A 25,783-nucleotide genomic window follows, 5' to 3' on the forward strand; every position below is an offset into this window, starting at 1 on the left:
TCAGTAAGCTTCTGTACTAGCTCTAATTCCTCGAATTTTCTTTGTTGTGGTCATCTTGCGGGAAGAAGTGATATGTTGTCCAACTCTTCCCAGAAAGTGCTCTCTCAAAATTATAATTGTAAACCTCTTCATGATGCATAACATCTTTCTTGTAGTGTCTGCAACTAGAGTTAATTAAGCATTTATGTAACACTCGTACGCTTACTAAACAATCCCGTAATCAAGCACATTGCTCTTTGTTGGATCTTCTCTGTCTCTTCTATCAGATGTTCCTGGTAAGGGTCCCACATTGATGAACGGTACTCAAGAATCGATCAAACAAGCACGTTCTAAGCCCCTTCCTTTGTGAATGAGTTACATTTCCTTAAGATTCTTCTCATTAATCTCAATCTGCCACCTGTTTTTCATACTATTTGTTTTATATGGCCATTCCACATAAGGTCACTATGGATAGGTACATCTAGATGTTTTACGGTAGATATTGTTTCCAGCAGCTTGTCATTGATAGTGTAGTTGTACAGTAGGAGATTTCTTTTCCTATGTATGTGCAACAGTTACATTTATTTATGTTCAGAGTGAACTGCCAGAGCCTGCACCATTCATCAATCCTGTTTGGTCACTGAGTGACTGACTAGTCCATTCCAAATTGCTTACTGGTTCTGTGTAACACAAGAACCTCTTAAGGTTTTTAGTCAAATTGGTTGACAAAATTTTACTTTCAGAGTCATTGAATCCTTCTCTCATTGCTCTTCTTATGCTCATTCTACAAATTGACACTGTTTTCTAGTGTTGCTACTGTCTTATAGACAATACATCATCTACGAACAGGCTTAAAGAGCTTCCAACTCTTTCTATTAGATCATTTATATATATTGTAAACAGTAATGGTCCTATTGCGCATACTCCAGAAATTATGTTTACATCTGTCAATTTTGTTCCATCCAATCGCAAATCTGGTCTGATACTCGGTAAGCGCATACTTTTTTCACTAAACAGCAGCGTAGGACAGTGTCATATGTCTTCTTCCTGAAGTCAAAGAACATGGCATCAACCCGAGTGCCATTGTCTGTAGCCCTGTGGATCTCGTGGAGGAACAGAGCAAGCTGAGTTCTGCAAGATCTCTGTTTGTAAAACTGCGAGATCTCTGTTTGTAAAATTGATGTTGATTTTTGTAGAGCAGAGTTTTGCTCTCCAAGAAGTTGTTGTTCTTGAGCATATAAAACCTGTTCTACAATGGATTGACATGAACAATGTAGGCCTATAACCATGAGTATATTCCTGTGAGCCTTCATGAAAACTAGAACCTGTGCTTCTTTCCAGTCACTAGGCACCCATTGATGCTCCTGTGAACTACAATAAACTGCTGCTAGAAGGGGGGCAAGTTCTTTCACATAATCCTTGTAGAATAGTATAGGTCCTGTTGCCTTTCCTCCACTGGTTGCTGTTCTATTCCACGATCGTTTATCTCAGTATCTGCCGTTTCGATGTTCATTTGTTGATTGGAAGGAGGGATCGTATTATGATCTTCTGTGATGAAAAAATTTTGGAATACCAAATTCAGTATTTTCGCCTTCTATTATCTTCTGTTTGGTGCCTGTGTGGTCACTGAGTGAATAGATCAGTCCAAATTGCTTACTGATTCTGTGTAACACCAGAACCTCTTTAAGGTTTTTAGTCACATCGATTGACAAAATTTTACTTTAGAAGTCATTGAATGCTTCTCTCATTGCTCTCCTTAAGGTCACTTTCATTTCATTCAGCTTTTATTTGTCAGCTAGGATTTGGCTTCTCTTGAACCTGTGATGCTCTCTTTATGTACATAGCAATTTTCTGACCACGTCTTTCGCATCCCTTAAGACCTTGCATGGAACATATTTGTCTAAGGCATATTGAATGTTGTTCCTACCCCCCACCACACTGGACTCGCATTCGGGAGGACGACGGTTCAATCCCGTCTCCAGCCATCCTGATTTAGGTTTTCCGTGATTTCCCTAAATCGTTTCAGGCAAATGCCGGGATGGTTCCTTTGAAAGGGCACGGCTGATTTCCTTCCCCATCCTTCCCTAACCCGAGCTTGCGCTCCATCTCTAATGACCTCGTTGTCGACGGGACGTTAAACACTAACCTCCTCCTCCTCCTCCTCCTCCTACCCCCCACCCCCCCCCACCCATCTCCCTACTCCACATCTTTGTCCTCGGCACTGAATATTTGATGTTGATTGCAATTTGTATCGTCACTCTTGCTAAGCAAATATATTTTCTTACCTTTCTCAACATTCCTTGTAATACTTGTAGTCATAGTTGCTATCACAGCCAGATGGCCACTGATACCTTCCTGTATGTTAAGTGGGAAGACAGGGTGAGGGTAAGAAAAAACTCAAAATAGTTTTTATTACGGAATTTGATAGTGTATATTTTGAAGAATTATTCCCCAAAATATTATGTGTGAACTCCAAAAAGTAACGATTCCATGAGCATTTGAGGCCAAACATGCACGGCGTGCCTCGGCGTTTGGGGATTGGTTCCTGTGCTCACACTCCGTATTTATACCAATTTGAGTAGACCAGATTTGCTGGGCCATTTTACACAAGATGTGAATGAAAGTTTCGATAGTCTCTTTTGAGATACGCTCCAAAAGAAACATGCAGCTGAACAAAATTGTCAAAATTGCTTCAAATTTGGCCGTATGTCTATTCAATGTGATAATGTGTGTGGCAAATGCCCTTCAAATCGAAATAAGGATGAAACACACTGATTCTGGGAAAGAGACGCCAGCAGCAATGTGCTCAGCAACGAAAAGGACTTTGAGGACGAAAATAAGGGCTTATTAGGTGAAAGTAGCAGAAAGCGGCCATCCACTAGTTATTATGGACCGGGCATCGATGATACTTGTAAGTTTCAAGCTTTGTCCCTTTTTTTAATGTTGTTGTTGTGGTCTTCAGTCCTGAGATTGGTTTGATGCAGCTCTCCATGCTACTCTATCCTGTGCAAGCTTCTTCATCTCCCAGTGCCTACTGCAACCTACATCCTTCTGAATCTGCTTAGTGTATTGATCTCTTGGTCTCCCTCTACGATTTTTACCCTCCACGCTGCCCTCCAATGCTAAATTTGTGATCCCTTGATGCCTCAAAACATGTCCTACCAACCGATCCCTTCTTCTAGTCAAGTTGTGCCACAAACTTCTCTTCTCCCCAATCCTATTCAATACCTCCACATTAGTTACGTGATCTACCCACCTTATCTTCAGCATTCTTCTGTAGCACCACATTTCGAAAGCTTCTATTCTCTTCTTGTCCAAACTGGTTATCGCCCATGTTTCACTTCCATACATGGCTGCACTCCATACAAATACTTTCAGAAACGACTTCCTGACACTTAAATCTATACTCGATGTTAACAAATTTCTCTTCTTCAGAAACGATTTCCTTGCCATTGCCAGTCTACATTTTATATCCTCTCTACTTCGACCATCCTCAGTTATTTTGCTCCCTAAATAGCAAAACTCCTTTACTACTTTAAGTGTCTCATTTCCTAATCTAATCCCCTCAGCATCACCCGATTTAATTTGACTACATTCCATTATCCTCGTTTTGCTTTTGTTGATGTTAAGTACTTGTCAAACGGTAAAAAAGTTTTTCTCAAAATCATGTTTTTTGGCTTGGTTGTCGTCACCCACACTACAATTTTCATCCAATTTTAATGAGTTTTGGTCTCTCTTGAAGCAAATTCTCTTCAGTTTATTGTACCTGATATCTTTTGTGTTGATATTTTGTTTTTGCCAAGAAAGAGGGGCCCAAAAAAGACCTGTTTTTAAAATATGTACAATATTGCCTCCTTTTCTTTTCTTTACCTCTCTCTCTCTCTCTCTCTCTCTCTCTCTCTCTCTCTCTCTCTCTCTCTCTCTCGTCAAACCCCTATGGTGAATAAAATTACATCTGTAGGGATGAGGGTGATATGTTAATTTCATTTTCCAGATAACCACAAGCGGAGTTTCACTGACAACCATCAATCTGCCTCCTTTCTGAGCTGCCTCGTGAAAATCCCAATTACACATTCAAGGTTTTTCAATAAACATATACCAACGAAAACTTCAATGTATGCTTTATTCATTGCAGCATACCCTATTTGTCTACTGCTTTCCAGTATGCAGGAAAAAAATCTGAATTTGAACAATATTTTCATCTGTCACCTCTGTGAATTGATGCAGTGAGCAACATTCAAATCCCGGTTGACCTCATGCCAACTGTAGCCAGTCTCGTATCTGTCAAATGATGCAGCCATGTGCGTAATATCATCCAAATCTGCTATACTATCCTTATTCTGTATAACTCAAACACCATTTTGAGGCACTCAAAGCGCACAGTCAGTATCACCATACCAAAGAGTCTTCTCACACAGACTGTTTCAGGGACACTGAGGTTTGGTGTTGTATGTTCCCATGTTGTCCTGCCACAATCTAGGCTGCCCAGTGCTGCTAAGGCACAGTGTTTTTATCAACAAACTTGAAGATCTTGCAACTTAAATCAGCATGCAAAGCTTGCAAACATTGAAATTGATTGTATTTTTTATTAGCTTATGGAGCTGTAACTAAATTTTTGTTTATTTGCTGGTACATCCCTGGAGCCCTGGTAATCACTGAAAGCCACATGCCACAGTGCTATAGCATACTGCTAGTGGAGCCAAAACAGACTGGCAAAGCTCTTCTCCATTTAATCAGTGCTGTAGCATGTGGTTTTCAATTATTACCAGGACTGCTGGTGTGTATCTGCAAACATACAAAAAATTATTAACAGAGTTCACCATAAAGATGACACATTGATTTGCTGACAGGCATGATTGAACAATTGTTGCATATTGGCTATTGGCAAAAGCCTATTTCAGAAAAGAAAAATGCACACACATTCACACAAGTTAGAACACCACTATTCATGGCCACTCTGGCCAGACTGCAACAGAAACACATCGAACAGGAGTGACAATCCATAGTGGGGCGAGGAAGGGGGTGAGTAGCAGTGTATGGGTGTGTGGGTGTATGGGTGGGGGAAGAGGAATCAGCGCTGCCTGGCTGAACATGCAGGGACTAGGATGTGGCAGGACAGGGCTTCCAGGTGCAGTGTCAGGAGGCTGTGGTGAGGAATTGGGGAGTGGAAAGGAGGGGTGCAGAGAACGGGAGAAGACTGATGGTTGTGCCAGCAGGGCACAACACACAATGAGAGGAGGCAAATTGTGAGAAGATGACAGGACAGAGGGGTTTGAAACATTTGGGTGGAGGGTGTGGGGACAGTAGGTTACCATAAATTGAGGCCGGAATGATTTTGGGAGTGGAGAATGTGATGTAAAGGATAACTTCCATCTGTGCAGTTCAGAAAAGCTGGTGGTGAAGTAGAGGATGCAGATTTCCAGGTTGTGAAGCAGGCATTGAAATCAAGCATGTTTATGTGCAGCTGCATGTTTTGCCATAGGTTGGTCCACTTTACTCTTAGCTGCAGTTTGGCAGTGGCCATTTGTCCTGGTGGACATTGGTTGGAACTCATAGCAGTATGAGAAACTGGGCAATGATTGCAGCAGAACTGGTATATAATGTGGGTGCTCTCACATCTGGCCCAACCTCTGATGGTTTAGGATAAGACTGTGATAGGACTGGAATAGGAAGTGCTGGGTGGGTGGATTGTGCTGGCCTTGCACCTGGGTCTTCCAAAGGGATGTCATCCCTGTGATGAGCGGTGGGGGTAGGAATGATCTGGGGCGGTATGTTCCTAATTATAGGGCATGGTGATATATGATTAAAGTCACAACAAAGGATGTGGTTCAGTTGTTCTAGTCCGGATATGACATGGGGTGGTGAACCGGGCTTTCCATTGTAGCTGGTTCTTGGGTGCAGGGGAGGGGGGGGGGGGGGGAGGATTTGGGGGGAGTGAGAGGATATGGCACAGGAAATCTGTTTGCGGACTAGATCTGGGGGATAATGTCTGTCTGTGAAGGCTTTTGTGAGACTTTCAGCTTACTGGGCAAGGTAGCTCCTGTCACTGAGGATACACCTCCCCAGGTGGCGAGGTTGGGATTTTGTGGTGTGAAAGGAATGACAGTTGTTGAAATGCAGGTACTGTTTCTGATTGGTGGGTTCAGTATGGATAGAGGTGAGGATGTAGCCAACAGAGACGAGGTCAATATCCCGGAAGGCGGCATGCTGTGTTGAGGAGGACCGAGTGAGTGAATGGAAGAGATGCTGAGGTTGTGATGGAATGAGGATAGTGTTTCCTTGTCCTGAGTCCAGATAATGAAGATATCATCAATGAACCTGAACAAGACCAGGGCTTTGGGGTTGTGGGAGGCTAAGAAGGTTTTCTCTAGATGACCCCAATGTAATTTCCCATTGTTTAATAACAAAACTGGAATTTTTCAAAGCAACAGTGAACACATTGTGACTAACCCACTTATTAAATTTTGTCAACTGGGCTGCATGGCACAGTGGTAATACACTGGACTTGTATTCGGTAAGAGGATAGTTTAAATCCTCATCCAATGATGCAGATTTAGGTTTTCCGTGGTTTTCCTAAACCAATTAAAGTTTAAATTCTGGGGTGGTTTCTCTGAAAATGACATTGGCAGTTTCCTTCCCCAACTTTCCCCAGTTTGAGTTTGTGCACTGTCTTTAATGAACTCATTGCTGATCTCACTTTCATTCTTCCTTAAGCTATTCTGGCAGAGTTTGTTGGCTGAACTTATAAATTAATGTGGTAAGGAGTTACTAGACATAATTAGAATGAAATTTGGTGAACCTAGTTCAGCTAAAAAGTGAAGAACTTCTGTGAGAGTTTGAAATTTTACTAACAGCTATGCATTCACCTTTATCGCTTTGGATAGCACATTTGGTCTAACGACCCAGTACTGTAGTTGCAGGACCTTTCCAGAAAGTAGTGTAATACTTTTGCCTGCAGCAATAATGGGCGGCTCTAAAGCGACCATATTGTTGTCTGAGTGTTTGTCGATTCATTCGGCATTCAGCCATGCCAGTGTGAGGTTTGTGTCATTTCCCATTATTTTATAATAAGATTTTTAAATCTGTGCCACAATTGATAATCCCGGGAATTGTGAAGTATGCTCAGTAGTAAGATACGGTCAGTAACGTCAAAATACCGTAAGACGAATGACATTTATCGGCAACTGTGTTAAGTGTATGAAAACAACGTCATAACTGAAGATAGAGTGTGCCATTGGTGCATTAAGTTTAAAAGTGGCCAGGCTAATGTTCACAATGAAGAGCAAGGTGTGTGGCCGAGCATTGTGACTGATGAACCGGTTGCAAAAGTTGATGAGAAGATTCAAGAAAACTGCTGATTCACAATGTAAAACTCTTGTTTAGTCTTCCACAAATTTCATGAAAGTTGTTGCATCAGATTGTTGCACCGAAGCTGAGCTATTGCAAATTTTGTGCAAGATGGATACCAAAATTCTTGACAAAAAAAAAAAAAAAAAAAAAAAAAAAAAAAAAAAAAAAAAAAAAAAAAAAAAAAACAACTAAGATATGGCTGCATCATTGACATTTCTGGATTCTTATGAAAAAGATGGTAGCTCTTTACTTGTTCGAATCGTAACTGGAGACGAGACTTGTGTCAAACATTGAACTGCAAGACTAAATTGTAATCTATGGAGTACGGTCTTACAAATTCCTCCAAAAAAAAAAAAAAAAAAAAAAAAAAAAAAAAAAAAAAAAAAAAATACTTCCAGACATTTTATGCAAGAAAGATTGTGGTGACCATTTTTTTTTTTAGGACAGGAAATGTGTGCTTCTTGTCAGTTTCCTTGAGTGTGATCTGACAGTAAACTCTGTGAGGTATTGTCAGACCTTCGAGAACTTGAGATCAACAATTCAGAATAAGTGTAGAGGAAAGTTGAGCTCGGAAATTTTGTTCTTGAACAACAGTGCTCGAATATGTACAACAAATGGCACTCAAGAAGTACTCAATGCTTTCAAGTGGGAGGTGTTTCCTCATCCGCCGTGCCGTCTTGGTCTTGCACCCGGTAAGTACCATCTGTTTCCAGTGATAAAGACAGTGCTTTGACGACGATGTGGAACTTTGGGAGTGTGTGACTTAACTGTTGAAATCTCAGGTGGCAGAATTTTGTTGCAATGGAATTGCGAAGTTTGTTCACTGCTATGATTAGTGGTGACTATGTTGAAAAATAGTACTTAAATGTCACTTTCAATTGAATAAAACATCATTTTGTTCCTATACTTTTTTTTAAATACCAATACTCATTCATGAGTTTTTAATTTTAAATCCATCAGTAATTCAGTTTTCTTGTTCTTTAATGTCTGATGTAACTTGTGTTGCTTTCATTGTTCAAGAGACTAATAATTATAATTCCCTCTGTTCATCAGGTAACACTAGCTGGTGATGGCAAAGAATTGGGCATCAACAATATTCACAAATGCTTTAAAGTTGCAAGGATGCAGAAACTTCCATTGGAAGCTTTTCTTCACTGTGTGTCAATATTGATAAAATACACCACAGTCCCACCAAAACTTAGAACAAGTATATGGTGGGATCTGAAAGGCGTTAGAGATGAAGAGGAAACTGTCACAGCAGCCAAATTTTTGATAAGAATGTTTGAAGTCCTAGTTGCGGGTTGCAGTTTACAACCCCAGGAAGAGCGTACAAAGTGTGCATACATAATACAACTGAGAGAATTCTTTCAGGTAGTACTCAAATATCAATTTGAACTTGAATTGAATTTGATAAAAAAAGCTATAAGTATTATTAATTTAGAGTTTAAGGCTCTCTACCCTTACACCCATCCTTTCCCCTCATCTCTTAATGGCAAGGAATTGCTGTTGATCACAATAATGATCCTCATTTTTTCCTGCATTGTAACTTGTTTTGATGTTTGTTATTGTTGTTATGTCTTTCCACTTAAGGACTTTGCTATTCTTTCATTTCCTCTGCATCCTCATTGTAATTTTAAATCATTTTTGTGCCTTTTTCCCCATTGTATTTTTCTTTACCTTTTCTTGTTGTCATTCTTGCTTTACTGAACATCTGCCTCATCCCATCCATATTTAGGTTTTCCATGATTTCCCTAAACCATTTAAGGTGAATTCCATGAGGGGTCATGCTTCTTTTGAAAGAGACATAGTTGTTAGGTTCTTCGTGCATGTCTTGATACCTTCTTCAAGTGTTGTCCAAACCAAGTTTGTGCTTTGTCACTAATGATCTCGCATCAGCATATTAGTAAACTACAATTTTCTTCCTTTCCCTTCCATCACCTCCCATTCCTCCTTACTGTTATTATGTCCTTGCAGTTAATCGTTGTGCAGTGTACTTGTCAGTTACTCCTTTTATTAATAATTTAATGACTGTCTACTTTACTAAAATATTGTTTTGCATTAGAGTCCTGTTTGTTGGATTTTGTAGTTAAATAGCTGTCTTCATCTGAAAATAGTACTTCCTTTTCTTTTCTCTGTTTCTACAGAAGCCCTTAGTGACTCAAATTCCTCTGCATTAAGATTTTCCACTTTTCTGCAGCAGGAATGTTCTGTAATTCTGTATGTTTCAATGTACAGTTGTGTGTTTCAGCTTCAGGTTCTTCAACAGATTTCCCAATCCTTTCCTGTGCTGTTGAAGACTCAGTAACAATTCTTATCTTGTTTGAAAATTCATATTTGACTGTTGTTTTCTCAATTTATTAAGTGAACAATTTTGCATTTTATTATTTGCATCTGCTTGTATATTTAAAAAGCAGATGCTTTATGAGGTTGGTTTGGTAAGTCTGATAAAAAAGCAAAATAAAATATTTGTTTCATAAACAACTCACATTACTTCATGACATACGAGGTGCGGCTAGAAAAAAACCGGAATGATGCTGGAAAAAACATTTATTTACAATTTCATGTTATCTCCTTCAATGTACTCTCCTCCTCGGTCTCTACACCGCTCCATACGAATTTTCCACTGTTCATAGCAATGCTGCAGATCATTTTCGGTAAGTCCATACATTACTTCCGTCGCTTTTTTTTTTACTGCTTCAACAGTCTCAAATCTAGTTCCTTTCAAAGCTGACTTGACTTTAGGGAAAAGAAAAAAGTCACAGGGGGGGGGGGGGGGGGGGGAGACCACATTGAGCATCACCTTACCACCTGACAAAATGGTTTTTGCCTTCTGCAGTGCACTTTCATCAGCCCTTTCCCATTGTTTTGTCTGCCATGTTGACTCTGGTGTGTAACAATGGATCCAGGTTTCATCAACAGTCACAAATAAGTGCAAGAAGTCTTACAGATTGTGATTAAACCCCACTAGACGTTGTATAAAAATGTTGTGCCTTATGTGCTTTTGGTCAACTGTGAACAATTGTGCACCCACCTTCCACACAGCTTCTTCACAGCCAGTTCTCTGTGCAGGATATTATACACCCACTCAGTTGAGATGCCTACAGTCTTGGCAATCTCACAAATTTTTATTCATTGGTCTTGCATTAACATATCATGAATTTTGTCAGTGGTTTCCTTAGAGGTGATCTCTGTTGCATGGTCAGAGCACACTCTGATTTCGGTACTTGTCTGACCAAATTTAAAGTCATTAATCCAAAAGTAAATAGTCTTCAGTGGTAAAACAGAGCTCACGTGAACTTCATCCAATTCTGTTTTGGTTTGTGTGGCAGTCCAACTCTTCAAATGAAAATGTTAAGTTACAGCATAAAATGCTGTTTTCTCCATTTTCAGTTGCAGTCGATACATTGACTAATTCCGATTCTGTGGCTTACCAGCCATAAAGGCACAACAAAAATATTCTAGTCTTTCATTAAGATTTACCAGATTTATCAAACCACTCTTGTATAATTTTGTTTCACCACTGTTTTTATTTATTTTTTTAAATTAATGAAAGTATTAGAATTTTTCAAAGATACTGGTAATGTGCAAAGTGTACTGAGTACAACAGGACATACTATCTATTAAAATCTCCTTTTTCGTGATCTGATGAGCATTTACCAGTTTGCTGTGATACATTTTTTATGAATTGCTTGTAGATTATGTACTTTTGTTTTTAGTGGTGTTCTCCCATTTTGGAATGAGATGAATGCCAGATGGCTGTAATTTATATTTATCATGTTCAAGACATAGAAGATTTATTTAAAATTTCAAAGATCTTGCACAGTTGTAAAAAATGTGCCAACTTACACCTTTTTACTCAAATGAATTTTTTTACTCAAATGAATTTGTAGTCATTTGTGTGAACAGTCATGTATACAAGCTGCGAACCCTTTTTGTAAACTCTTAACCAGACTTTTCTCTGTAATTGATCTTGTTATAGATTGTTATGCTAAGTGCTCAGTCTTCAGTAATGTATGTTTCGAGACTCTAAATGTATGATTGGTTGGTTGTCTAATCATCTGATGTGGCTGAGATTTTAAAAAGAAAGTTTCTTAGCTTTAAAAATATTGAAGACTGACCATAATGTTGTGACACTAGTTAGTTTCTTTATGGGCTTTGTTTTGAAAATTTTTAGTTTTGTATTTTGTTTGTTAGATAAATGACTTACATTTTTATTTTTTTAAAGGAATACTTCCCACAGTTCAGCAATCAAATGAATTTCCTAAGTAATATGTGGATTGGTCATGCAATGACTGAAGCAAATGACATTGAATGTAATATTGTGAGCTACGAACTCCAGTTACGTTCCCTGTGTCTTGCGACATCACTTCTTCGGCAGTCTGAATCATCTATTGGGTGGATGTTGAGCTATGATGAAATAACAGTGCCAGCTCTACTGATAGCACTTTCGTGTCCTGTATCACTCATTCGAGTTGCTTCACTGGATTGTCTCTCTATTCTTGGAAAGTCATTTGGTGGTGCTCTCAGTGAGAGTAGCTATATTCACTTAGTGAATGAAATTCTCATACGGAAAGAAGAGATAATCTTGGATGCAGAGTAAGTAACTATGTTTAAGTTAGTTTGTGTTGTATGAAGATTGTAGATATGGTATGACTAATATGAAGAAAAGCAGACTTAAGGTGAATCAGTTTCTAAGGTGATTGTATGTATATGTTGTTATTTCATGAATGCTGCATTGGAGGTTCCCCAAGGCAGCAGCTACATCATTCAGATTGTGTGCAGGAGAACAGGAAACCTATTGAACTTGGGCTCACACACACACACACACACACACACACACACACACACACACACACACACACTCACTCTCTCACTCCCTCATGTGGCCCTGATGAGACTAAGTATTGATTATCAATTATTGAAAGCAGTTGCGTGGCCTGAGGAAGATGTGGGGGTAGGGCAGCATACACAATGCAAAGAGGGGTAGTGAGGCAGGTCTTTTGATAGGTGACTCAGTGGCTGCACAACAAGACAAACAGAGTTCAGAGGGTAGAGCATGTAAGACAGATATTGAGTACCAGGTGTGGGGGAGGGGGCAGATAATTCTCATATGGAAAGAAGAGATAATCTTGGATGCAGAGTAAATAACTACATTTAAGTTAGTATGTGGTGAATGAATATTGTAGATGTGGTAAGACTAATATGAAAAAAAGCAGACTTAGGAATGAATCAGTGCCTAAGGTGATTGTGTGTGTTATTTCCTGGATACTGCAATGGAGATTCCCCAAGGCAGCTACATCATTCAGAGACAAACTAGTGGCGAGAGGGAGAGGGAAGGAGGGGGGGGGGGGGAGGGAGAGAGAGAGAGAGAGAGAGAGAGAGAGAGAGCAAGGAGGGGGGGGGGGTTAGGAAAATGGTGGGAGAAAGTGGGGAAAGGAGTGATGTGGACAGGAGAGAGAAGGCAAAAGGTTAGGTGAGGCACTGGGAACAGGTTAGCAGAGATTAGGGCGGGGGGATGGCAGGATTGCCAGATATACTGGAGAGCCAGTTCCCACCTGTGTAGTTCAGAGAAGCTTGTGCTGAAAGGGAGTATCCAAATGGAGCATATAGTGAAGCAACTGTTGAAGTCATTTGTCTTGTGGTGTGCAGCAGTTTTTAGTTCGCCAAAGTCTGGTGATGGCCATTCGTGGGAGTTCACAGTTGCATTACTTGTCGTACCCACATACGAGGTGTGGTTATAAAATAACAAGACGGATGCTGTCACAGAGTAAGGACGCATGTGCCAAAGATGAAACGACCAATAGCTGTGACGTGTGGAGCCTTCTCAGTCGAATGTGGCATCTTGTGTGTGTAGACAAAAGCAAAGTGTATGATGAAGGCTGTTTATCACGTGAGTTTTCAAGTGGTTCATGCAGTTACAAGATTGCTGAGAAGTTTTTGAAGACGACCCATGCCTGGGATGCCCTTCAACATTGAAAACAGATGAAAATAACAAAAACGTAGGTAGTCTGATTAAGTCTGACCATTGGTTGAGTATTTGATTGATTGCTGAAAATTGACAAAGGATGTGCAAGGTAAATTTTACAAAACCAGATTAACAAGTGAAAAGTGTGTTTAAAATTGGTGCCAAAAATTCTCACGATTGAACGAAAAGCAGCTCGTGGGAAGTGTTTATACTGACACTTTGAATACCATTGAAAACTTCTTGGAAAGAGTGGCAACATGCAACGAATCTTGGTTTTTGTTATGGTCCAGAAACTAACCACCGGTCCGTGCCCAACTTCACTGAGAGTGATAAAAGCTTAAATGAGCAAATCTAAACACGTCAAAAAAAGTTTTGCATCACCTCGGTTCCGGAAACTGTGCAGAAAATTGGAACAGAGATCAACATAAACTTCATTTCTGCCCTTTTTATTGCTCATGAAAACCACACATTGCATGTTGTACCAACATACAGTGGGACCTTCAGAGGTGGTGGTCTAGATTGCTGTACATACTGGTACCTCTAATACCCAGTAGCACACGCTCTTGCATTTATGCATGCCTGTATTTGTCGTGGCATACTATCCACAAGTTCTTCAAGGCTTTGTTGACCCAGATTGTCCCACTCCTCAATGTTGGTTTGGCGTAGATCCCTCAGAGCAGTTGGTGGGTCACTTTGTCCATAAATAGCCATTTTCGACCTATCCCAGGCATGTTTGATATGGTTCATGTCAGGAGAATATGCTGGCCACTCTAGTCGAGCGATGTTGTTATCCTGAAGATAGTCATTCACAAGATGTGCACGATGGGGGCACGAATTTTGCCCATGAAGATAAATGCCTCACCAATGTGCTGTGATATGGTTGCACTATCGGTCGGAGGATGGCATTCCAGTATTGTACAGCTGTTACAGACCCTGTTATGGCGCCTTCCATGACCACCACGGGCGTACGTCGGCCCCACATAATACCACCACAAAACAGCAGGTAACCTCCACCTTGCTGCACTTGCTGGACAGTATGTCTAAGGCATTCAGCCTGATGGAGTTGCCTCAAAACACATCTCCAACGATTGTCTGAAGGCCTATGCGACACTCATCGATGAAGAGGATGTGATGCCAATCCTGAGCAGTCCATTCGGATGTTGTTGGGCCCATCTGTACTGCGCTGCATGGTGTCATGGTCGCAAAGATGGACCTTGCCATGGACGTCGGGAGTGAAGATGCGCATCTTGCAGCCTATTGCGTGCAATTTGAGTCGTAACATGACGTCCTGTGGCTGCACGAAAAGCATTGTTCCACATGGTGGCGTTGCTGTCACGGTTCCCCACGAGCCATAATCCACAGGTAGTGGTCATCAACTGCAGTTGTTCACTCCAGGATGCCTGGACACTTCCCTTGTTGAGAGCCCTTCCTGGCACAAAGTAACAATGCAGATGCAATCGAACTGCGGTATTGACCATCTAGGCATGGTTGAACTACAGATAAGATGAGCCGTGTATCTCCTTCCTGGTGGAGTGACTGGAACCGATTGGCTGTCGGACCCCCCTCTGCCTAATAGGCGCTGCTCATTCATGGTTGTTTATGTCTTTGGTCGGGTCTCGTGACATCTCTGAACAGTCAAAGTGACTGTGTCTGTGATACAATATCCACAGTCAACGTCTATCTTCAGGAGTTCTGGGAACTGGGGTGATGCAAAACTTTTTTGATGTGTGTAGGTTCAAATCAATGATTTTTTTTTCGTTCTTTTCTTTTTTATTTAATTCATGAAATCGTGTATCTTCACTGGATTCCTGAAGGTGACACTATTAACATTACAACCTTAAGGTTCTTGCTCAACTCTGTGAGAAAATAAGTAAAAAAATAACAGTGATTCTGGAAGAAAAAGTTACAGTTTCTGGATCAAGGCAATGCATTAGCTCACACCACATTATCTGTTAAGAGATACCTAGCAAACTACAGCATCCCAGTGTTAGCTCATCCACCTTTTTCGCCTGATCTAGCATTATGTGATTTTTATCTGTTCCTCAAGATCAAATCTGCATCAAAAGGAACAGGATTTCAGTCAGTTGAAGCAGTGAAAGAAAAAGTGGCACACATCATCGAGGATCTCACAGAGGAAGACTTCCAGCACTGTTTCCATGCATGGAAAATTCGCAAGGAGCATTGTGTTGATAGAGGAAGGGCCTAATTGAGGGCAACAATAACTAAATATACACTACTGGGCATTAAAATTGCTACACCACGAAGATGACGTGTTACAGACGTGAAATTTAACCGACAGGAAGAAGATGCTGTGATATGCAAATGATTAGCTTTTCAGAGCATTCACACAAGGTTGGCGCCTGTGGCGACACCTACAACGTGCTGACATGAGGAAAGTTTCCAACCGATTTCTCACACACAAACAGCAATTGACCGGTGTTGCCTGGTGAAACATTGTTGTGATGCCTCGTGTAAGGAGGAGAAATGCATACCATCACGTTTCCAACTTTGATAAAGGTCAGATTGTCTCCTATCGCGATTGCGGTTTATTGTATCATGACATTGCTGCTCGCGTTGATTGAGATCCAATGACTGTTAGCAGAATATGGAATAGGTGGGTTCGGGAGGGTAATATGGAATGCTGTGCTGGATCCCAACGACCTTGTATCACTAGCAGTCGAGATGACAGGCATCTAATCCGCATGACTGTAACGGATCGTGCAGTCATGTCTCGATCACTGAGTCAACAGATGGGGACGTTTGCAAGACAACAACCATCTGTACGAACAATTCGACGACGTTTGCGGCAGCATGGACTATCAGCTCGGTGACCATGGCTGCGGTTACCCTTGACGCTGCATCACAGACAGGAGTGCCTGCGATGGTGTACTCAACGACGAACCTGGGTGCACGAATGGCAAAACGTCATTTTTTCGGATGAATCCATGTTTTGTTTACAGCATCATGATGGTCGCATCCGTATTTGTCGACATCGCGGTGAACGCTTCTTGGAAGCATGTATTTGTCATCGCCATACTGTCATATCACCTGGCGTGATGGTATGGGGTGCCATTGGTTACACGTCTTGGTCACCTCTTGTTTGCATTGACGACATTTTGAACAGTGGACGTTACATTTCAGATGTGTTACGACCCGTGACTCTACCCTTCATTCGATCCCTGCGAAACCCTACATTTCAACAGGATAATACACGACCGCATGTTGCAGATCCTGTACGGCCCTTTCTGGACATAGAAAATGTTCGACTGCTGCCCTGACCAGCACATTCTCCAGATATCTCACCAATTGAAAACATCTGGTCAATGGTGGCCGAGCAACTGGTTCGTCGCAATACGCCAGTCACTACTCTTGATGAACTATGGTATCGTGTGGAAGCTGTATGGGCAGCTGTACCTGTACACGCCATCCAAGCTCTGTTTGAGTCAATGCCCAGGTGTATCAAGGCCGTTATTACGGCCAGAGGTGGTTGTTCTGGGTACTGATTTCTCAGGATCTAGACACCCAAATTGCATGGAAATGTAATCACGTGTCAGTTCTAGTATAATATATTTGTCCAATGAATACCCATTTATCATGTGCATTTCTTCTTGGTGTAGCAATTTTAATGGCCAGTAGTGTATATGTTGTTGAAATAAATTTTTTACAGCAATAGTCCAGTTACTTTACAGCCATGCCTTGTAGAATGTTCTGAAGTAATTGTAGCATTTTTGTTAAGTAACACAGCCTGCTTTCACACTTGGCCCTGCCTTTCATGGGGTAGGATAGGCCAATGAGTGGACTGTGATAGGAGGTGGTCGGTGGGTAGTAATCAAAAACTTGTATTATTTTTTCAGGGAAATGCTGTTTGGTGCTTCAGTTATTGATGGTGAAAGTCAGTTACCAAATCCACCAATTATAATAGTGTGGGACGGCAGTCTTGCCACCTGGGAATGCCGCATTGGCATTAGAAAGCAGGAATTGTTAAAATATACTGATAATTTTATCAGAGCCTTTATTGACAGATAATATCCTATCCAGCTCATCCATAGACAGATCAACTGTGTGCCATATCCTCCTCTGACACAAGTAAATGTGTGAACCAGTCACCACCCAGTGCTCCTCTAATCACCCAGTGTTTCACTGGCCATGAAAAGCTCAGCCACATCCTTTACCAGGGCCATGATTACCCCTTGTTGTGTCCTGAGGTGGGGGATATCCTACCCACATCACCCAAGTGGTGTCCTGCGACCCACCCAACCTATTGCATCCCTATTCCAATCTTCTTCCCAATCCTGCACCCCACAAGTCATTCCCTTAGTCAGCCCAGGAACAAGACCTGACCTGCACACCCACCCAATAAATACTACCTTAGTCTAGTCACAGGGATTTCCTACCCAATAAAAGGCAGACCACTTGTGAAAGCAGCCAGCAGTCTGATTGGATTCCAGGCAGCAATTACACATAGCAGCAAAACTCGCAGCACCTCAACATAACAGATGGGTCGGTCATTGAAATATTGTGCATAAAATGGAAACAACTCAGCAGAACACCTGGAAGCATGCTATTGTTCTCCATTTTTTCTTTCTCTTTCTCACCTGCCATTTTCTTTCTACAATGGAACTGCTTATAAAGTCATTAAAGTTTGAAATTAGAGGTTTCTTTCTTAATTTGTTTGTTTTGTCAGTACTAATCTGGTGTTATTTTTACAGTTAGAAAGGAAGCACTTTGCTCTTGTTGGGTTAGTCTTGATTTCTTACTTTCATATTATGAAACTGTTTGACAGTCCCACCTTGTATAAAAGAAATGAACACAAGGATTGTTTGACATAACATGACTTTTGCCTAATACTTATCTAATAAGTCAACAAAGTGCTGATTTATAGTGTTGAAAAAATAATTTTAGAACAACATTCAGTTGTTGATGTTTTAGATGCTTTTAGAACTTAATTTTGTGCCATGGAATTGATTACTGAACACGAAAACAAAAATTAAACATGGGAGAGAAAGTTTTTGAAAATATAAGGATAAGCACTTCTGAATTATCGGGAAGTAACTTAGATGGCAGTTTATGTTGGGTCCAGATGAGACGTTTAATGAAATATGATCACTGACATAAATTTCATTTCTGAAAATACCCATGTACATCCAGCAACAGTCTCCACAATGAAGTAGATGGGAATTTCAGTTTGTGCTCTTAATTGTAGCTATGCAGTGTATTTCAAATGTTTGCTAATAAATTTAATGATTTATAAAATTTCTGGTCACACTGAAAATAGCTGAATGGTTTACAGCCACAATAGTAGCAGTCTGGTTACAATTGATTTTCCGCAATTTTATGGATCAAGTAATACAAGATGTGAAAAGGGTAGATAGCTACTCACCGTGAAGATGACACATTGAGTTGCAGACAAAACTGTTGCACATTTAGCATTCGGCCAAAGCCTCTTCAGAATGAAACAAACACAGATTCACAGAAGCAAGTACACCTCACGCACATGAGCATTTGGGCAAAGCCTCTTCAGAAAGGAAAACACACACACACACACACACACACACACACACACACACCTTCTCACATGCAAGCACACCTCACGTACACATGATAGCAATCTCCGGCCGCCATAGATAACGATCGTGTATGCATCAGGTGTGCTTGCTTGTGTGTGTTCTTTCTGAAGAGGCTTTGACCAAACTCTCAATGTGTAACAGTCTTTTCATTGTGCCTGCCTGCAACTCAGCATGTCATCTTCACAGCGAGTAGCATTCTCTTCTTTCCATAATGTTGTTGATATTGCAATCCAGACTTTCCATTGCTACACATCTAATCAGTAAAATTTGTGAAGAATAGGGCATACTATGAAATTAATTAATTATCTTGCTCACTCTTATTTCGCCGTTCATATCCATGCTCTTGTGTTAACTCTATCCTTTCTGTAAGGATAACTCCTACTGTGATGCGAAAATGACATATTGCAAGTTTTTTTTAAAACAGTCTCCATGCTTCTTTTGCTCCTCATCTGAGTGTTAGAGCTTGAAAATACTATCAATTTCTTTGTCTTTCATGAGTAACTTTTCCACATGCACTTCGGTGAGCAGAGTAATTGTATTATATTCATGGTGTAAATTTTTCACTTGTTTTTAGTATGTTGCATGGTAATTGTTACTATGTTTTATAAACAGGGAATTTTATGGCAGTAGTTTATTTTACCAAGCTTGTTCCTGAATGACTAACAAGAACAGTTTAGAAGAAAATCACAGCTTTATTGAATTGCATTTATCCTTTCGTAGACAACTTCCAGTCATCATGTATGTGCTGTTGTCAACTGATCCAGAAGCACGAACTGTGGTGAGAGAAAAGAATAGAACTCACATGGATTCCATAAGAGAGGCCTTAGTGTCGTGTGCCACAATTGAAGAAAATCCAACATACATGGCAGCTGCCCTCTTGAAGATACTTTCGAATGTGACATCATCAGTAAGTGTTTTGTATTGCAGTGTTCCTACCACTCACTTTATAGAGTGTCACAAAAGTGTAGATGTTTGATTGAATAAGTAACAACTGTTGCAGCAGAATGTAAGTTATTGACACCAGTAGTTGAAACTGTTTTTGATAGCAGTTTGAATGTATTTTGAAGGGAAATTAATCCCCCCTCCCCCACCTTTCTCCCCTTCCGTCACCCCTTGCCCTCCTTCCATCCCTCACCCATGTTAAACGCATGTACTATAGACATTACCTAATTTCTTGGGAAAAGCAAATAAGTATGAAATTTCAAGAAATGGCTTATTGGCTTGCTTTTAAAGCTTGTAGTTCTTTCTGCTTTGTTGTATAATGCGTAGAGCATACAGAAATTAATTGGTAACATGTTCTCGATTATATATTGTCGCAGAAGAAGCTGAGTAGCTCTGTGGTGTAGTGGTTATGATAATAAACTGTTGCATGGAGGATCGTGAGTTCAAAACTCACCTGAACTGTACAATTTTAATTTTTTTATTTGGTTCGAGTACATTCAAGAAGTATCCACAAATGTGAAGAAACATTATACTGGAAAGTTCTGTAGCTGTATATATACGGTGTGTGTTTTGGCTGGAGGCAGTTTGCTCCACGCTCCTGTATGTGCAAGTGCTGATTAAACCTTTGTTAAGTGAAGTTAGTGTTCGTCATTCATCTAATTACACCTTGTTCTACGTGACATTATTCTGGTGGAGACGCTGGGTGTTGGAACTTGTGATAGCGCACATTATCGGCGACACAGTTTCTCCCATCAGACCACGACATAACCGCCATTTACATGGAGAGAAATCAGAGTTTGAGCCATATTCAACAGATCACAATCTATCGGAGACAGAAGACGAAGAGGACGTTACGATGGCAGCAACTGTGTGCCCTCACATGAAGACATCCTTCCGGGTTCTCTGGTGATGGTGGCCAAGATCCAAACAAGTGGCTGAAGGTATATGAGTGTATAGCCAAATTTAACAAATAGGATGACACTGTGTGTTTGGCTGAAGTATTTTTCTACTTGGAGGGTGCTGCCAAGCAATGGTATGAGAACAACGAGGAGAAGATCACAAACTGGGAAGTATTCCAGGTGGAACTGTGCAAGTATTTCGGCATCACGACGACTGAAGTGCAAGGCTGAAGATGAATTAAAATTCAGGACACAGTGTCCAGTGGAAACTACAGCATCCTACATTGAAGACGTCTTGGAGCTGTGTAAAATAGTGGATCCTAGAATGAAGGAGGAAGACAAGGTTGCACATCTCTTGAAGGGTGTTGCTGAGGACACATATCAAGCCTTACTCTTGAAGGAGGTTTCAACAGTTGACGACTTCATAAAATGGTGCCAGTATATCGAGACAATGCATTAAAAAAGAATTACATGCGAGAAGTTTGAACGGCCTCCAAACGTCGTATCAATGTCTGTGTTGGAGGAAGCAACTAATTTCACAAGTTTTCTTCTTCAGATAGTGAGAGAGGAAGACCAGAAGGCACTTGGATTGCATGGCGAGCAAAAAACTGAGACGCTTCAAGAGGTCATAAGGGAAGAAGTGGCACAGACATTGAACCCAATCTTTCATCCTTCATTTCCCTTTAAAATGGTGAAAAAGTAGAGATCTAGGCGAAGTTATGTTCCTACAATGCCGCATGAGGAACCTGTTTGGGCAGCAAGGAAGACTGACGTCTGGAGGACCCAGGATAACTAACCAGTATGTTTCCACTGTGGATGACCGGGACATGCGGTGCGCTATTGTCGAGAAAGGCGGCCGATATTTGATGATGCCTGCGCCAGAAGACACTAGACCGATCTTAGCCGATGCCAACTCCGGAACGACGAAGATGAACAAGAAGATGAACAAGAAGATGTGGGTGCAGGACGACATTGGTTACCATCGCGCAAGCTAGCCGCTGCAGAGAACGTTCCCCAACATGCCGATCAAGGTGTCAAACACTGTTTAGAAGCTCCAGCCAATCACCTAGCCGCCGCAACCTGGAAAACTAAAGGGTGCGACCTTCCTTGGAGGTGAGGCCGCCGAAGAGAAAAATCCTTGGCCGTCGATCACTAAAAAAATTATAGGAAACTACATCGATATCCTCATGGATGGCCGACCAGCCCAAGCTCTTGCGGACTCTGGAGCATCATATTCAGTCATTTCGGAGAAGTACCATCACCAATTGCAGATAATCATATTAGTCGACAACAAAACATCTCTGCTGAAGGTGGCTAATGGCAAATACGTAAAATCTACAGGAAGATGTACCATTTGTGTGGGTATAAGTGGCCATTCACAGCCCTTAGAAGTCATCATCCTACAGGAGTGTAGTCATGACATCATTCTCAGATGGGACTTTTTGAAAGCTCCTCAGGCAATTACAGATTGTGGTTGCTCGAAGATTAAGCTAGATGAGACGAGATACTGTGGACAGGAATATGCGCATCCGAGTGTGGAGACTATGTGTGCTGGGCAAACTGATCATCCCTACAGGCACCACTAGAAAGGTAACTGTCACATGTCATGCCGTGCATCAACCGTTAATTGAATGACAGCTGAGTGTCATAGAAACCTCCCATGCCAATTCTGTGGGCGAAATTAGTGCTACCACTATGGGACATGATCTTCTAGCTCGACTATCACCAGATCTCACTAAGGAACAACAGAGAAGCTACTTGCCATTCTTCAAGAGTTCTCTGAATGCTTCAATCCACAGGTGAAGAGCAAATTAGACAAATCGACTGTGAAGCACCGGATTAGCACTGGAGACCATCAACCAATAAGGCAGAGGGCATACTGTGTGTCAGCAACAGAACGTTGAATAATTCATGACAAGGCAGAGAAAACGATGAAGAATGACATCATTCAGCCTTCACAGAGCCCATGGTCGTCACCCGTGGTCATCGTCAGGAAGAAGGATGGCAGTTGGCACTTTTGTGTTGATTACATGAAGATTAATAAAGTAACTAAAAAGAGCGTTTACCATCTTCCACGAATTGACGATACACTAGATTGTCTGAAAGGGGTTAAGCTTTTCTCAACCATAGACATGTACTCAGGATACTGGAATATTGAAGTAGATGAGGCTGATCGTGAGAAAACTGCATTCATCACCCCTGAGGGCCTGTATGAGTTTAAGGTAATGTCGTTTGGTTTGTGTAATGCACCAGCAACTTTTGAACGGATGATGGATAATCTTCTAAGGCACCTGAAGTGAATGATGTGTCTTTGTTATTTAGATGACATTATAGTGTTCTCAGAGACACTTGATGAACGCGTAAAAAGACTGAGGGCTGTTCTTAAGTGTCTCCAACAAGGTGGACTGAAATATTATCCTTGCTCCAAAGCAAAAGAAATTAAAATACTTTGACACCTTGTCAAATGAAGGTGTGCGGCCAGACCCAGAAAAGGTGAGATCTATAACAGAATTTCCTATTCCTAAAAGTATTAGAGATGTGAGAAGCTTCCCTGGATTATGTTCTTATTACCTTCGTTTTATCAAAGACTTTTGTATCAAAGCCAGGCCACTCCAAAAGTTGTTAAAAGCCGATGCTAAATTTATCTTGGGTGGTGCTCAACAAGATTCTTTTGATGTGCTGTGAAGAGCTCTGACGACTGACCCTGTACTTGCTCTGTATAATGAGAGAGCACCTACAGAACTACACACAGATGCCAGTGGGTATAAGGGATTGGTGCTGTTCTGGTGCAAATTTCGGATGGAAAAGAGAACGTTATAGCCTATGCTTCTACGACACTTACAAAAGCTGAGAGAAACTACTCAACTGCAGGAAGAGAATGTCTTGGTGCGATCTGGGCCATGTGCAAATTTCGACAATATCTCTATGGAAGGCCAGTTGTTACAGACCATCATTCACTTTGTTGGTTGACAGGTCTTAAGGATCCAACAGGATGACTCGCCAGGTGGACACTACGTCTTCAAGAGTTTAACATTACCATAGTGTACAAAAGTGGAAGAAAACACCAAGATGCCGACTATCTCTCAAGAAACCCTGTGCAAGACCATCAAAACTTTGACGAAGATAGTGACTGTCTCACTGCACTCCAGGATCTCTCTGCTGAGCAGAAGAAGGACGCCAAGATATCTGAAATTATGCTTGCCTTAAATTGGTCAGAGGAAGTGAAAGGACAATTTAAGGTAGTTAATGGATTACTTTGCAGGAAAAACTTTGATGCGTTTGGCAAGAGGTGGCTACCAGTGATTCCTAAACAGATGCGCTTAGATGTTCTACAGAAATTCCATGACACACCTAAGGCTGGACGTTTAGGATTTATTAAGACATACGATAGGATCCGCAAGAGATTTTTCTGGTCAGGTTTATTTAGGAGTGTCCGTAACTATGTGTCGCACTGTCGAGAGTGCCAGAGGAGAAAGGCAGTTCCTCAGAAAACACCTGGCCGACTCATACCAATTCCACCAGCTGAAACGCCTTTCCAAGGTGTTGGGATTGACCTCCTCGGACAATTTCCAACATCTGCTAGTGACAATAGATGGATTATTGTTTGCACTGATTATCTGACACGCTATGCCATTACAAGAGCCATGAAAACAGTCGAAGCATTCAAGGTAGCCAAACTCATTGTGGAAGACATTGTCTTAAAACACGGTGCCCCAAGGTTGTTAATTACAGATCGAGGGAAAGTTTTTCAATTGAATCTTGTAACAGAGAGAAAACGTCGGTGCAACATTACTCATCACTTGATGACTGCCTACCATCCACAAACTAATGGGCTTACTGGACTCTTCAATAAGACCTTGGCCGACATGCTATCAATGTTCATCAATTTTCAGCAGAGCAACTGGGATGAGGTGCTAGCTTTCATGACATTTGCCCTCAACACTGCCAAACAAGACACCACAGGATTTATGCCATTTTTCATGGTGCATGGGCAAGAGGCGACTACGATGATGGACACTGTTTCTGTTACATCCTGATGACATGGACGACGACTACACCAGCCAGAGCTCACGAAGCTTGACAGTTAGCTCGATTCCGCACGCTGCAGGCTCAAGAAAACAATCACCGAAGGTATGACGCGAGCCACCGCCCTGTTGTCTACCAGCCTGGATCTTCACTCTTGTTCGGAAGTTTGGTCTCTCTGAGAAGCTCCTCAGGCGCTACTTTGGACCTTACAAGGTTGTACAAGAGTTGTCTGATGTTACTTATGAAGTTGAAGTTTTCGACCCTGACACAAGACGACAAAAGATCAGAGATACGGTCCACATCCTTCGAATGAAGCTTATAAGGATCCTGCAACCCAGGGTAAATTCGAAGCTCCAGCGACAGGCAACAAGCGGAAAGGTGATGAAGAGTGTAGCGGGAAAGGAAGTTCTAGGAAGATCTCCGCCAGGGCGAACATCAGTCATCGGGAGTCGGAGTATGCAGGACTGATGACTCGTTTCTAGACTAGGAGGACGTAACACCGAGATGCTTTTCTCTTAAGGAGAGAGCAATGTCACAGAAGAAGCTGAGTAGCACAGTCACCATGGTGTAGTGGTTATGACACTAGACTGTTACATGGAGGGTCATGTGTTCAAAACTCACCTGAACTGTAAAATTTTAATTTCTAGATTTGCTTTGAGTACATTCTAGAAGTATCCACAAATGTCAAGAACTATTGTACTGGAATGTTCTGTAACCGTATATATATTGTAAGTGTTCTGGCCGAAGGCAGTTCGCTCCGCCCTCCTGTGTGTGCAAGTGCTGAATAAACCTTCGATAAGTGAAGTTAGTGTTCGTGAGAAGGAAAGTTACCACTCACCACATATCGGAGATGCTGAGTTGCAGATAGGCACAACGAAAAGACTCTCACAATTAAAGCTTTCAGCCATTAAGGCCATTGACAACACTAGACACACATACAGGTGCGCGCGCGTACACACACACACACACACACACACACACACACACACACACACACACGCAACACGCACACACACATGGCTGCAGTGTTAGGCAACAGAAACCACTCTGCGAGC

The 25,783-nt window shown here is 41.4% G+C and overlaps 1 protein-coding gene across 2 annotated transcripts in view; it reads left to right on the forward strand.

Moving 5' to 3' along the window:
• LOC126484124 (HEAT repeat-containing protein 1) overlaps positions 1–25,783 on the forward strand; it is a 271,959-nt gene that overhangs the window by 87,337 nt on the left and 158,839 nt on the right. For both annotated transcript variants that reach the window (XM_050107506.1, XM_050107508.1), the window contains 3 exons: positions 8,383–8,700; positions 11,555–11,925; positions 19,582–19,768. In XM_050107506.1, the coding sequence (XP_049963463.1) occupies positions 8,383–8,700; positions 11,555–11,925; positions 19,582–19,768 (876 nt within the window). The remainder of the gene's footprint in view (positions 1–8,382; positions 8,701–11,554; positions 11,926–19,581; positions 19,769–25,783) is intronic.

The sequence above is a fragment of the Schistocerca serialis genome, chromosome 6 (assembly GCF_023864345.2).
Source record: "Schistocerca serialis cubense isolate TAMUIC-IGC-003099 chromosome 6, iqSchSeri2.2, whole genome shotgun sequence".
Taxonomy (NCBI): domain Eukaryota; kingdom Metazoa; phylum Arthropoda; class Insecta; order Orthoptera; family Acrididae; genus Schistocerca; species Schistocerca serialis.